At 36.9% G+C, this 12955-nt stretch overlaps 1 protein-coding gene across 1 annotated transcript in view; it reads left to right on the top strand.

The window, feature by feature from the left end:
- The window catches only part of LOC106094338 (serine-rich adhesin for platelets), a 337903-nt gene extending 324948 nt beyond the window's left edge, over positions 1-12955 (top strand). Inside the window, exon 6 of the mRNA XM_013261550.2 lies at positions 9151-12955. Within this exon, the coding sequence (XP_013117004.2) occupies positions 9151-9354 (204 nt within the window). The 3' untranslated portion in view covers positions 9355-12955. The remainder of the gene's footprint in view (positions 1-9150) is intronic.

The raw sequence follows: 12955 nt of genomic DNA, 5'->3' as shown, positions 1-12955 counted from the left end.
GAATATTAAAGCAGCTCACTGTTTCAAAATGGAGTACAATAGGTGAAAAAATGGCAGCTTTATCTAAATATAGCCCGATCTGGACCATATTCGGGACAGATGTTGGGAGGCTTGATACAACTCAATGAGCTTGTTATAGGCCTAAAACCCAAAATCGTCAGATCGGACTATATGGCAACTATACCCAAATATGTTCCGATCTGGACCATTTTTGGTTCAGATATCGACAGGCCCAACAAAACTCACCGTTCTGAATTTCAGCGAAATCCGGTAATAAATGCGACTGTAATTGGCTTAAGACCCCAAATCGGCATATCGGTCTATAAGGCAGCTATATGTAAATATGGTCCGATATACACCACATTCGGGTCGCATGTCGAGGTCCCTAGTGCAAATCACTTTATCAAATTTCAGCGTAATAGGAGAATAAATGCACATTTTATGATCTTTGGACCCTAAAGCCGGAGATCGGTCTCTTTGGAAGCTAAATCTAAATATAGTCCGATCTGGACCATATTCGGAACAGATGTTGGGAGTCTTGATACAACTCACTGTTTAAATTGTAGCGTGTAATTAACGCGCGTGTTATAAGCCTAAGACCCAAAATCGGCATACCGGTCTATATGGCAGCTATATCCGAATATTTTCCGATCTGAACCATTTTTAATTTGGATACTGGTGGGCCTTATAAAACTCGTTGTTCTGAATTTCAGTGAAATCCGGCTATAAATGCGCCTGCTATAGGCTTGAGACCCTAAATCGGCATATCAGTCTATATGGCAGCTTTATCCAAATACGTTCCAATCTTGATCGTTTTTAGTTCGGTTATTGGCGGGCCTAATAAAACTCACTATGCCAAATTTCAGCCAAATCGGATAATAATTGCGCCCTCTAGAGGCTCAAGAAGTCAACATCCCAGTTCGGTTTATATGGCAGCTATATCAGGTTATGGACCGATTTCAACCATACTTAGCACAGTTATTGGAAGTCATAACGAAACAAGTCGTGCAAAATCTCAGTCAAATCGGATAGGAATTGCGTCCTCTTGAGACTCAAGAAGTCAAGACCCAAGATCGGTTTATATAACAGCTATAGCCGGTTATGGACCGATTTTAATCATTCTTAGCGCAGTTGATGGAAATCATAAAAAAACACCTCATAATTTCAACCAAATCGGATAGGAATTGCGCCCTCTAGAGGCTCAAGAAGTCAAGATCGGTTTATAGGCAGCTATATCAGGTAATGGATCGATATGGCCTATTTACAATCCCAATCGACCTACACTAACAAGAAGGATTTGTGCAAAATTTCCATTTCATCGCATGCAAAATTTTAACAAAATCGGGCAAAAATTGCTGTTTGTAAAGTCTCAAGAAGTCAAATCGGGAGATCGGTTTATATGGGAGCTATATCAGGTTATAAACCGATTTGAACCGTACTACACATAGTTGTTGGAAGTCATAACAGAACACCACATGCGAGATTTCAGCCAAATCGGACAAAAATTGCTGTTTGTAAAGGCTCAAGAAATCATATCGGGAGATCGGTTTATATGCGAGCTATATCAGGTTATTAACCGATTTGGACCGTACTGCACATAGTGGTTGCAAGTCATAACAGAACACAACATAAAAAATTTCAAATCGGAAAAAAATTTCGGCTTCCAGGGACTCAAGAAGTCAAATCGGGAGATAGGTTTATATGGGAGGAGCCATATCTAAATCTGAACCGATATTGCCCATTTGCAATCCCCAATGTCCTACATCAATATTTAATATCTATGCAAAATTTCAAGCGTGTTCAACCGCTATCGTAATTTCGACAGACGGACGGGTATGGCTAGATCGAGTCAGAACGTCGAGACGATCAAAAATATATATACCTTATGGGGTCGTAGGCGAATATTTCGAGGTTTTAAAAACGGTATGACTAGATTAGTATACCCCCAATCCCATGGTGGTGGGTATTAAAACGGGTTAAGTTCGGCCCTGCCGAACATGGGATACCCACCGCCTAGGATGTAATAATAATCCCACTACTATATCCATAGTTTTATCTAAATAGAGGCTGGTCTCGAGCATACTTTATTCAGATCCCGAGAACTCATATACAAATGGCAGTTTCAGCGAAATCAGGCAAAAAATCCACTTTTTATGGGATTAAGACCCTAAATTAGAAGATCAGTCTATGTGACAGCTATATCTGTATAGTCTGATCTGATTCATATTTGGGTCGGATCTGATTCATTTTTGGGGAGGCTTAAACCAACTCACTATTTCAAATCTCAACGAAATCGGTTAATAAATAAAGCTTTTATGCGCCTTAGACCCTTAACCGGCAGATCGGTCTATATGATAGGTATATCTAAATATCATCCGATCTTTACAATATCTAGGTCAGATGGTGGGAGACTTCAAACAACTCATTGATTCACATTTCAGTGAAATCGGGTAGTAAATGCTGCTTCAGACCCTTTATCGGCAGATCGGTATATATGGCAGCTATATCTAAATATAGTCCGATCTGAACCATATTTGGGTCAGATATCGGAAGGCCTAAGACCACTCACTGTTTCAAATTTCAGCGAAATCGGGTTATAAATGCAGCTTTTAAGGGCTTCAGACTCTTTATAGGCGGTCTATATGGCAGCTATATCCAAATATAGGCCGATCTGAACCATATTTAGGTCGGATGTCGGGATAAAGAAATGGAAATTTTTATTTCAAATTTGCCCGTTGGCAAGGCAACTAAAGTTGGGTTGCTATCCATAATCGACCACTTTACTTTCATTCAATGAACATTCTTAGTTATGTTCAACATGTTCGATGCTGCTGATCTTAGACAAGAGCATTTCGAACCACGATTTCTTGTTTTTGAAAGAAAAAACAAATAAACATTCTTCAAGTTTGGACAAATATTTAAGTGGGATAGTTAAATATTTGTCCAAAGTATGTTTATTTGTTTTTTCTTTCAAAAAACAAGAAATCATGGTAATTGCGGTCACCTTGAGAGATGGAAAGTGAAAATGCAAGTTCAACTTTTTTTCCCCCATCAGTCGCGAGATGTAAACAGACTTTTAGCATAAACAAGACAGAGCACAAGAGAAAAAAACTATTAAAGATTTTTTCTGTCTACCTATTGGATAGCTAAGTGGCTCTCATTCTGCTTCTCAATGTGCGAATTCAATTTTAGTGTTTGTTTGGCGAAGTAATTCTCATCTTGAAACTGGCGCAATTATGAGTTACGGGATTATTGATGAAAGTAAAATTATTGTCAAGGTTATGACCAGTGTTGCCGTTTTTAGTAGGTTCCTACCAAAATCGGTAGGTTTTTATTCTTATGGTAGATATTTGCAATTTTGGGTAAAAATTTGCAATTTTGCCCATGAACATTCCGCTAAGGAACAGGGACAAACTTCTCACATATCAACGAGTGCAGTCCGATTCAAGTTAAAGCCCAATGACAAGGGGCCTCCTTTTTATAGCCGAGTCCAAACGGCGTGCCGCAGTGCGACACCTCTTTGGAGAGAAGTTTTACATGGCATAGTAAATACAAATGTTGCCAGCATTAGGAGGGGAAAACCACCGCTGAAAAATTTTTCTTATGGTCTCGCCAGGATTCGAACCCAAGCGTTCAGCGTCATAGGCGGACATGCTAACCTCTGCGCTACGGTGGCCTCCAGATTAGATTGGTAGGCTAACCACAATTTTTGGTAGATCTTCCCAACGCCGTGGATAACTCAAAATTCGTTTCTGTATATGCGTTAAGAGTGCAGAGCAAAGCCATTGATATCGACGATGAAGGGGACTCATTGCTTCAAATTTCAGTAAAAAGGCCGCAAGTTCGGATAATGACCAGCTGGCACCAATGTCAAGGGATCTCTTCCAATTTTTATAAATTCTGGGTGAAATGCGTTCAATGCCTTCAATCAGAAAACAGGGCTATGTGGCAGTGTGCATACAAATATGGTCAGATCTGGTTCATGCTCCGATGTTGAGACGCCCATGCTACTCACTGTAAAATGGTTAGTGTTTTACTAACCATTTTACGGTGAGTTGGAATATAGACCCTTTTGGACTAGAAACTAGTCTCCATAAGCTGTCGTTTGAGACCGGTTTCAAAGCATCAACTTTTTCCGTTTTTGCACAGTGGTTGACGCAAAATAGATTTTTGAAGTCTTGTAGCGAATTTTTTCTAGTTTTTCTCAAAAATTCGATAGTTAGACGATTATTTGGAATATTGTAAGAGCATATTATTGATATAGAGGGAAACAAATTTTGTTAAAGCTTTTTGTTGCGCTTGAAAATTAATTTTGTATGAATAAATGACTTTTTTCAGATTTATTGGGTTGCCCAAAAAGTAATGGCGGATTTTTCATATAGTCGGCGTTGACAAATTTTTTCACAGCTTGTGACTCTGTAATTGCATTCTTTCTTCTGTCAGTTATCAGCTGTTACTTTTAGTATGCTTTAGAAAAAAAGTGTAAAAAAAGTATATTTGTTTAAAGTTCATTCTAAGTTTTATTAAAAATGCATTTACTTTCTTTTAAAAAATCCGCAATTACTTTTTGGGCAACCCAATAGTTCAATTTTGAATATGTGTAAAAATTTTTAACAGTGGCCTGCTATTGCCGTTAACAGACGGCTGTAAAGTTAGTGGTTTGTGACTCCACTAGTTAAATTCGGAATTTATCTTTACTCACGTTAGTAGAACCGCATTTCTGGGCTCAACACTTAAATCGGGAGATAGCTTTATCCAAACTCGGCACAGTTATTCATTAAAATCGGGGCAAAAATGCAACTTTGTGAACTCAAGATTTATTATCGGGAGATCGGTATAAAGGGTCTATATCAAGATATAGGCCATCTTTGGACGTAAGGCTATAGAGCGATTTTAACAAACACATGGACGGACATGCCCAGATCTTTTATGAATAACGACGATCTAAGACTTCGTAGCGTTGAAAATGTATAATTTGATGTATTCGAAAAGGAATTGCAAAATGGCCAACTGTTCTGTTCGGTGGTGGGTATAAAAATATACCGCATTTTTGGCTTGTAGAACATTCGCTAGGTTTTGGTCTTTAATTTTGTTTGGAAATAATTTTCTTGAGTGGCAACACTGGTTTTCGACATATATTTAGCAACGGCAATAGGTCATATTTGTTGTATGATAACTCACTTTCGGGAGGCTGGAATATTAGAATTAAGGATGTTTATGTTATGTCCTAAATGTTATTGGGTCTAAATGGTGGTTTCTTGCTGTGTATAGGAGTGCTGACGATAACTGATATAGATAGTGTGCTGAGGATATGGAAAGAACATTTTACACAGCTGCTAGTGTCCGACGATGGCGGCAAAGAGGATACCGCAGAACCAATCCCTGATGATGGTATGGAATGTTAACCTCTTTTCAGAATGAAGTCCAAGTGGCTATGACTCGACTGTGGAACAACAAGGCAGCAGGAACCGATAGGTTGCCCGCTAAACCATTTAAGACCGGAAGGGATACGCTGATATGGCGTATGCATTAGCTTGTATGCGCGGTCTGTCTAGAAGAACGCATAGCCGATGATTGGTACCACAGCACAAGACGGAATGTGCCAACTACAGAGGATTTAGTCTCCTCCACATCTCATATAAGATACTTTAAAGCGTACTGTGTGTGAAAGATTAAAACTTTATGTTTCTTGCATTGCGGAGTGTTGTCCGATACAAGTTTAAGCTCAATGATAAGGGGCCTGCCTTTTATTGCCTTGTGCAAACGGCATGTCACAGAGTGACACCACTTAGTACGGAAGATTGAACGGCTTATTACTAGAGAGCGGATATATATGCACTTTTTGTCAATGGGCCGATATTGACCAAATGTAGTATTGAGGCATAATTTGGGGTAAGAAAACGAATTTTGAGTGCATAGCTGAAAAATGCATTTTTTTAGATCGGTCTATATTTTAATATAGCTCCCATATAGACCGATCTCCAGATTTAAGGTATGAGGCCAATAATAGGCCAATAAAAGCAAAAATTAAATCTTCTAGGAACCGAAAAGTGATGATCGAGATACCGCTTTACTTGAGAGCCAGGGACGTAGCCAGGATTTTATTTTGGTGGGGAGCCCACCCCCATTTTCTCAAAATCGAAAATTCTTGTTACTGTGAAATTGGTAAAGATACCTCATTTTTTTTTTAATTGTGGTAGCTGTTGGGTGCAGGAACTAACACATCGATCATAAAGTCAGAGCTGAATTTAACACTGATCGCCAACACATTGTAAATATCTTTTGGAAGTTGTGTTAATGGCTTCGAACGCTAGACAACGGCAACGGCTCTTGCTGCTGCCCCGTGTGCCTAGGGTCGCATTAACGACGAAAATATCCAAGAATAAAGTTAGGAAAGAGGTATTGTAATGAAATGAAACGGATTGGCGTAAAGTAGACGATTGAAACCAGTTACAACAATTTTTCCCGTCTTATTTTGGGGGAAAATTGGCTTGTCAAAAGTCGGCAATTTTTTATATCTCACAAAGCAAACGAAACTATTTCTCAAAATTGTTAAGAGTGAGATCTCTGGAATACGTTTAAATGTCATGTTGCATTTGATGGTTTCTATAAAAAAAAAATAAATATATGGCAATAATCCTACTTCTTTTGGCAGCAGGTTCTATTTTACGCCAAAATCATTAATCCAGCTTTTTAAAATTCAAAATATTTGAAAAAACTTCTACGTTAATATAAATTCTCTAAATTATGAATATACTAGCATATGCCCGGTCGCTTCGCTGCCCCCGATAATACAACCAATATCAAGATGTAACTGTATCACGATTATAACAGCTTCAGCCTTATCCGTAAAGAAAGAACATTTTGAAAGTTTTAGTGCCTAAATTTAAGAATTAAAAAAAAACCCCTACAGTCGACCGGTAAATTAAACTTGAATCGGACTACACTCATTGATATGTGGGATGTTTGCCCCTGTTCCTTAGTGGAATATTCATGGGCAAAATTTGCAAATTTGCAATTACCCTTCTCCGTTCAAAAGTATGAAATGGTACCAAATATGGTACTAAACGTACTTTTCTTCCGTTTCCATCACTATTTTTCATATTTTTTCTATCTACCCCCTTCATTTAGCAACAACAATCATTTAAGCCAAAATTCTAAGTTCTAGCTCTACCCGTTTGCCCTATGCAAAGTTAACCTATTTCGTAGTTTTTTGGTATTTCTTTCTTTCTAAATGTCCAAAATCTCTTTTGGCACCCCAATTAAGATTGCCATAGTGTACCCAAAGTTCCAAAATTCAAAGCTCTAGCTCAATTAACTAACAAGGTACCAAAAAGTAACAATTGCGGTACTAAACGTACCATTCTTCCCACTTCTGGTACTATTTTGGGAAATTTTTCGAGAGCTCTTTAACTTAAGCCCAAATCATCCGTTCGCGCTGGGTAAAAAGTCACCATTTCGTACATTTTAGTACCAAAACGTACGAATATCACAAAACCCCTTCTTATCGCGTGCCTACGACCCAAGACCCACATTCGTGCCAAATTTCATGACTCTAGCTTTAGCCGTTTGGACTGGATGTTGATCGGTCATTCAGTCAGTCAGCCAATTAGTCAATCACGCCGCCTGACCCTCGATTCTGTTGTCCGTTTTTGATCAAATTTTATCTCTTTATATAAAAGAGACTAAAACTAGAGATACAATTTAATCAAAATCCGACGAAAATCGCGACGTGAAAGGGCTCAAGACTCAAAATACAACGGCAGCATTGGATAGGTCATGTTGTCAGAATGGATGAAGAAGCTCCAGCAAAGAAGTATTTTGAAGGCAAACACGGCGGTACACGCAAATCGGGAATACCAAAAGCCCGATGGAAAGATCAAGTTGTGGGAAACACCTCGAAACTTGGTGTCAGAGCTTTTAGAATGAGCGCAGAAGATCGAGGCACTTAGAACGCTATTCTACGTTCGGCTAGTGGAACAAATATTCTGTCGTAGCCAATTAAAGTAAGTAATATGACAAAACTCACGGCTTGTAAGGGCTTAAGAATCCAAATCGGGAGATCAGTTTATATGGGAGCTATATAAGGTTATAGACCGATTTGGACCCCACTGGGTATGCAAAATTTCATCCAAGTCGGGCAAAATTTTCTGTAAGGGCTCAAGAAGTCAAATCAGGAGCTGAGTTTATATGGGAGCTATAACCGGTTAAAGACCGATATGGGTCGTGCTAAGCACAGGAAATCATAACAGATCACTGTATGCAAAATTTCAGCGAAATCGGCAAAAATTGCGGCTTCCAAAGACTAAAAAAGTAAAATTGGGAGATCGGTTGATATGGGAGCTATATCTAAATCTGAACCGATATGGCCCATTTGCAATCCCCAAAGACCTACATCAATATTAAGTATCTGTGCAAAATTTCAAGCGGCTAGCTTTACGCGTCCGACCGCTATAGTGATTTCCACAGACGGACGGACGGACATGGCTAGATCAATTCCGAATGACGTGACTATCAGGGTGATTCAGGTTAAAAGTCACCATTTAATACTCAAATAGTTGTAATAAAACAACTCAGCTAACCAGCTATAAGTATTGAGCTGTATATAATTTGGCAAAACTAAACAGCTACTCCATGACTTAGCTTGGTTGGTGACCCACAAAAAACAAATTCCCAACAGGGGCTGGCAAAGCACAAGCAAAAAACGGTGGCAATCAACAATGAAATCGACTCGGTTGCCAGTTATTTACTAGATGGCCACCACATTTACATTTTTTTTTTTAATAATTTAACTCATACAAATGAAAAAAAGACAACAAATTATGATGAACTTAGGCAAACATCAATGTCAAAATGATCACCACAACGTTTAGGGAAATCAAAAAACGAACGACGAACTGAATGAACTTCAGAGACAGATTGTCGTCCATCAAACATCATAATTTGCCCGAAAAAAATCATAATTATCATCACCATCATCGTGATGATGATTATGAATTGTAAACCATAAATGTGTCTAGCTATTAGTAGCATCATGCTATTAATTATTACGATTTTATAATGATAATGAAGTAGTTTTAAATTTTTATAACTTTCATGGATTTCTAATGATTTTTTATTTCGTTTTTTTTTTTTGTTGTTTATTTACAGCCCTCATCTCGACCTGAATCGGATTTCACATTGGATTTGCCAAGAGCCGAACAGTTGCGCATAAAAATGGAGAAAGAGAAGAAATACCGCCAAAAATGTCGTGTTATTACTACATTTTTAAGTTTAGTCTTCTTTCTGCTAACCCTTATGGTAGTTAGTCTTATACTGACCCGTGGCAAACGTATGTTTGGTAGTATGATTTAAAAATGGTCAACCAAGACCTAGACCTAGACCACTCTCCACCTTGTAGTGTCTTTGCTTATAAGATTTTAATTTGTGTAAGTCTGTCTAATTGAAAAAATGTGGACCCCTAAACGATTAAACAAAAAAGAAGATGGCATAATGTGGTGTTGACGACGGTCTGGTAACCCTGTAATGCAAAACCAAAGGTCTGTCCCAACAGAGGTGCATATTACACGACATGTACTTTACATCTGTGCTGTCACGTTTTTTATCCGCAAGACCTTCCTTATCTATCTCAAATAGAGCGCGCTCTAATCGGCATGTATTCTCATATGTATTGTCTGCATCTATGTTCGATAGTAAAAGACCAATGGCACTATCGATTCTCATTTTCAGGATTCACTGAATAAGGTTAAGCAAAGCGATCAGCCGACATATAATTTTTTTTTTAATTTTTGGCAGTACTTGACAATGGGGATGTCAACTTCTTCTTTTTTTATATTCATTCTTTGTTAACGTTTTCTCCTATTTGATAACACTTTCAATCGCCAGATTTGACATCCTTAATGATGTTCATGGGGCCTTTTCACTTTATGTTTTCGCAAATGACCTAACCTTCTATAAGGAATCCTGTATCGATACTATTGATACTTTATTTTTTGTCTGAACATCGATTGATATTTTTCCTATCGATACTATCGGCAAAGTTCAAATGTTTGCAAAATTTAAATAACGATTCGACACTAAATGTATCCCATAAGACAAATTGCGCCTCAAGAGGTCGCAATTTTCATCCGATTGGGCCAACATTTTGTACAATGATTTCTCTCATGACTTCCATGTGACTTTATTGAATATGGTTTTACTCGTACATTAATAAATCAATCTTCTGATTTTGACTTCCCATTTTCATTTGAAATATAGGTGATGGCAAATTAACGATAGTTCGATACTATCGAGTGTTGCGATTATCGAGTTTGCCTACTCTAGTGTAAGAGCTCGCTTTTATCAGAAGAATTGCATATTTAATCCAAAATCCATGTTTCATATTATTTTTTTTTTCATATGAGAATACATATCGTGTAATATTCCCTTAACAGTTAGAGTTGTATAGCAAAATCAGCTGATTTCATAATGGGGAAAACAGATGTTCGAGTGAATGATCACCTATTGAACGCACAAAATAACCAAAAAAAAAAATACCTGTATTTTATAGCCCTTAAATGAGTGACTTGCTTTTCCTTTTTGAAAACAGCTGATTTTGACATATATGCGAATAAAAATAGCTCATATTCAGTGACAAAAAGTTATTGGGACAATCGATTGAAAATGACGCAAGTAAGAGAAAACATAAACATAGAATGAATTTAAAAAAGGAACAAGGTGACATCCTCAATTCCAAGCATAATCCCAAGGCGGATTAAAAAAGGTGGTCTCACCCTAACATCTGCTACCAACCGGCCAGCTTTGAAGGTATTAAGATGACATATTTTTGTTTGCATTCTCTTTGTTGTTATATTCTTTCTCGCGTATTCTCTGGTCATGTACGCACAGGTATACACACATGCAGACAAATTTCTTTGTACGTGTTGGCAAAACGTCGATCAGCTTGATGGCAAGATGGCGGATTCCACCATATGATTTGTGGTTGTTGTACAAACGAGACCACCTTTAATTGTTTCGTCATGGCATAATCCTAGAAAAGCCTATGGGGGGTACTTCCTGAAAATGTTTATGGGTCGATTATGGATGGCAACCCAAATTGAGTTGCGTTGCCAATGACCAAATTTGTTACAGAAATTTTAATTTTTATATTGAATTACGTTCTATTTTACAAATTTCTAAGTAGCTGAACTTTATACAAATTTTCACTTCGTGTTTTTGTCTTCTGGCAGCGCAACCATAGTCGAGTTGCAATCCATAATCGACACATTAGCCTCTCCCCAGATTTTTGATTTTCAACTCGTCTGATCGCTTTCCGCAACCTTATTTAAGCTGCTATCAGCTTATCCGTAAAGGCTAAACATGTGCTAAATTTGACATGCCAAATTTAACACATGTTGAGTTGTACATGTCGTGTGATACAAACGAAACTAACATATGAAAATCACATTTCAAAGTAGCACATGTAGTTTTTTCGATTAGAGCCTGCTCTATTCCTTCTGACAAAAACAAAGAAATCAGCTATTTTTGTTATCAGTCGAATGAAAGCAACCACAAAATAAATTATTTTCACAAATTTAGAACAAAAACAGCTGATTAAGAAATAAAGCACGCTCTAATCGAAAAAACAAGATGTGTCATTTTGAAATATGATTGTCACATATTAGTTTCATTCGTATCACACTATGTGTGCAACTTTAACAAATGCAAAATTTTACATGCGATAAGAGTTTGTAATAGGAAGCTAGCAAATGTGTGCTGGAGTTATTTTTCACAGCAGCATCGAACAGATTTTTTTTTTAAATATCTGATTTTTTTTCTAAAAAAAAAGCAAAACGAAATAATGGCTGTTTTAACACACCTGCAAATTTTTACTGGAAAAGTACACGAACATACCGATGTTGTGATAGCAGCTTTAGTGAATCCGGTGTAGTGGGCAGAATACACTTTTGAGGTGATGCGAACAGCTGAGTACAATTTTGTTATTTTTGTTTTGAATCAAATTGTATCATTTGTAGTGTGTGTAAAATTTAAAGTCAGCTGATCGCTTGCCGCTACTCTTTGTAATCTTATCCTGCTGCCCAGAATTCACTGAGTAAGGTTAAGCCAAGCGATCAGCCGACATGTATTTAATTTTTAGCAGTACTTCCCATTAAGGATGTCGACTTGTTTTTTTCTTTCATATTCATTCCTTATTTATGTTTTCTCCTATTTGATGACATTTTCAATCGACAGATATGACATCCTTAATGATTTCCATGGGGCCTATCCACTTTACGTTTTCGCAAGTGACCTAACTTTTTATTAGTAAATCCTATCCTGTTGCTTCCCACATTAATATTTTATTGATTTTTAAATTTTTGTACTTATTGCCCAAATGTGGAAACGACCCATTAAATAAGATAATAACTATGGTTGCCAGATTTGCTTACCAAATGACAAATTCCATCGTGATGCCATCACACCTAAAATTTTAATTGTTTTCTTTTAAGTTATCTGTGCCGTTTAGTTTTTTTCTAATTTTATTTAATAGCTTAGATTAATTAGGCATTTTTAAATTGACACAATGCTTTGCTAATGGGGTTCTTTTCTTATTTAGCCAAATGATTGCGTATAAACTATGTGTAAAATATCCCCAACTGATTTAGTTTTTCACTTAATCTTAATAATATATGTGTTTAAATAACATTTTTTTTTTATATGGCAGCAGTATTGATTAATAAATTATTTTGTGATCTTAGCTTTGTAAGATTATTTTAGCATTTAAATAACTAAATAATAATATAACGAATTTTTGTATGTAAATAATAACATATCGTACGAGCTACTGTTTGTAGATGAAAAACGATCATAAATGAATAATTAGCTATAGAGTAAATTGTTAGAACGAATAAACACACACAATAAGCAATAGTTTAAGTTTAAAATACGATAATGTTTATATAAAAAGAAAAACAAA

The sequence above is a fragment of the Stomoxys calcitrans genome, chromosome 5 (assembly GCF_963082655.1).
Source record: "Stomoxys calcitrans chromosome 5, idStoCalc2.1, whole genome shotgun sequence".
NCBI lineage: Eukaryota > Metazoa > Arthropoda > Insecta > Diptera > Muscidae > Stomoxys > Stomoxys calcitrans.
Note: the sequence above shows the minus strand (reverse complement) of the source record. Positions and strands in the feature narration are given on the sequence as shown.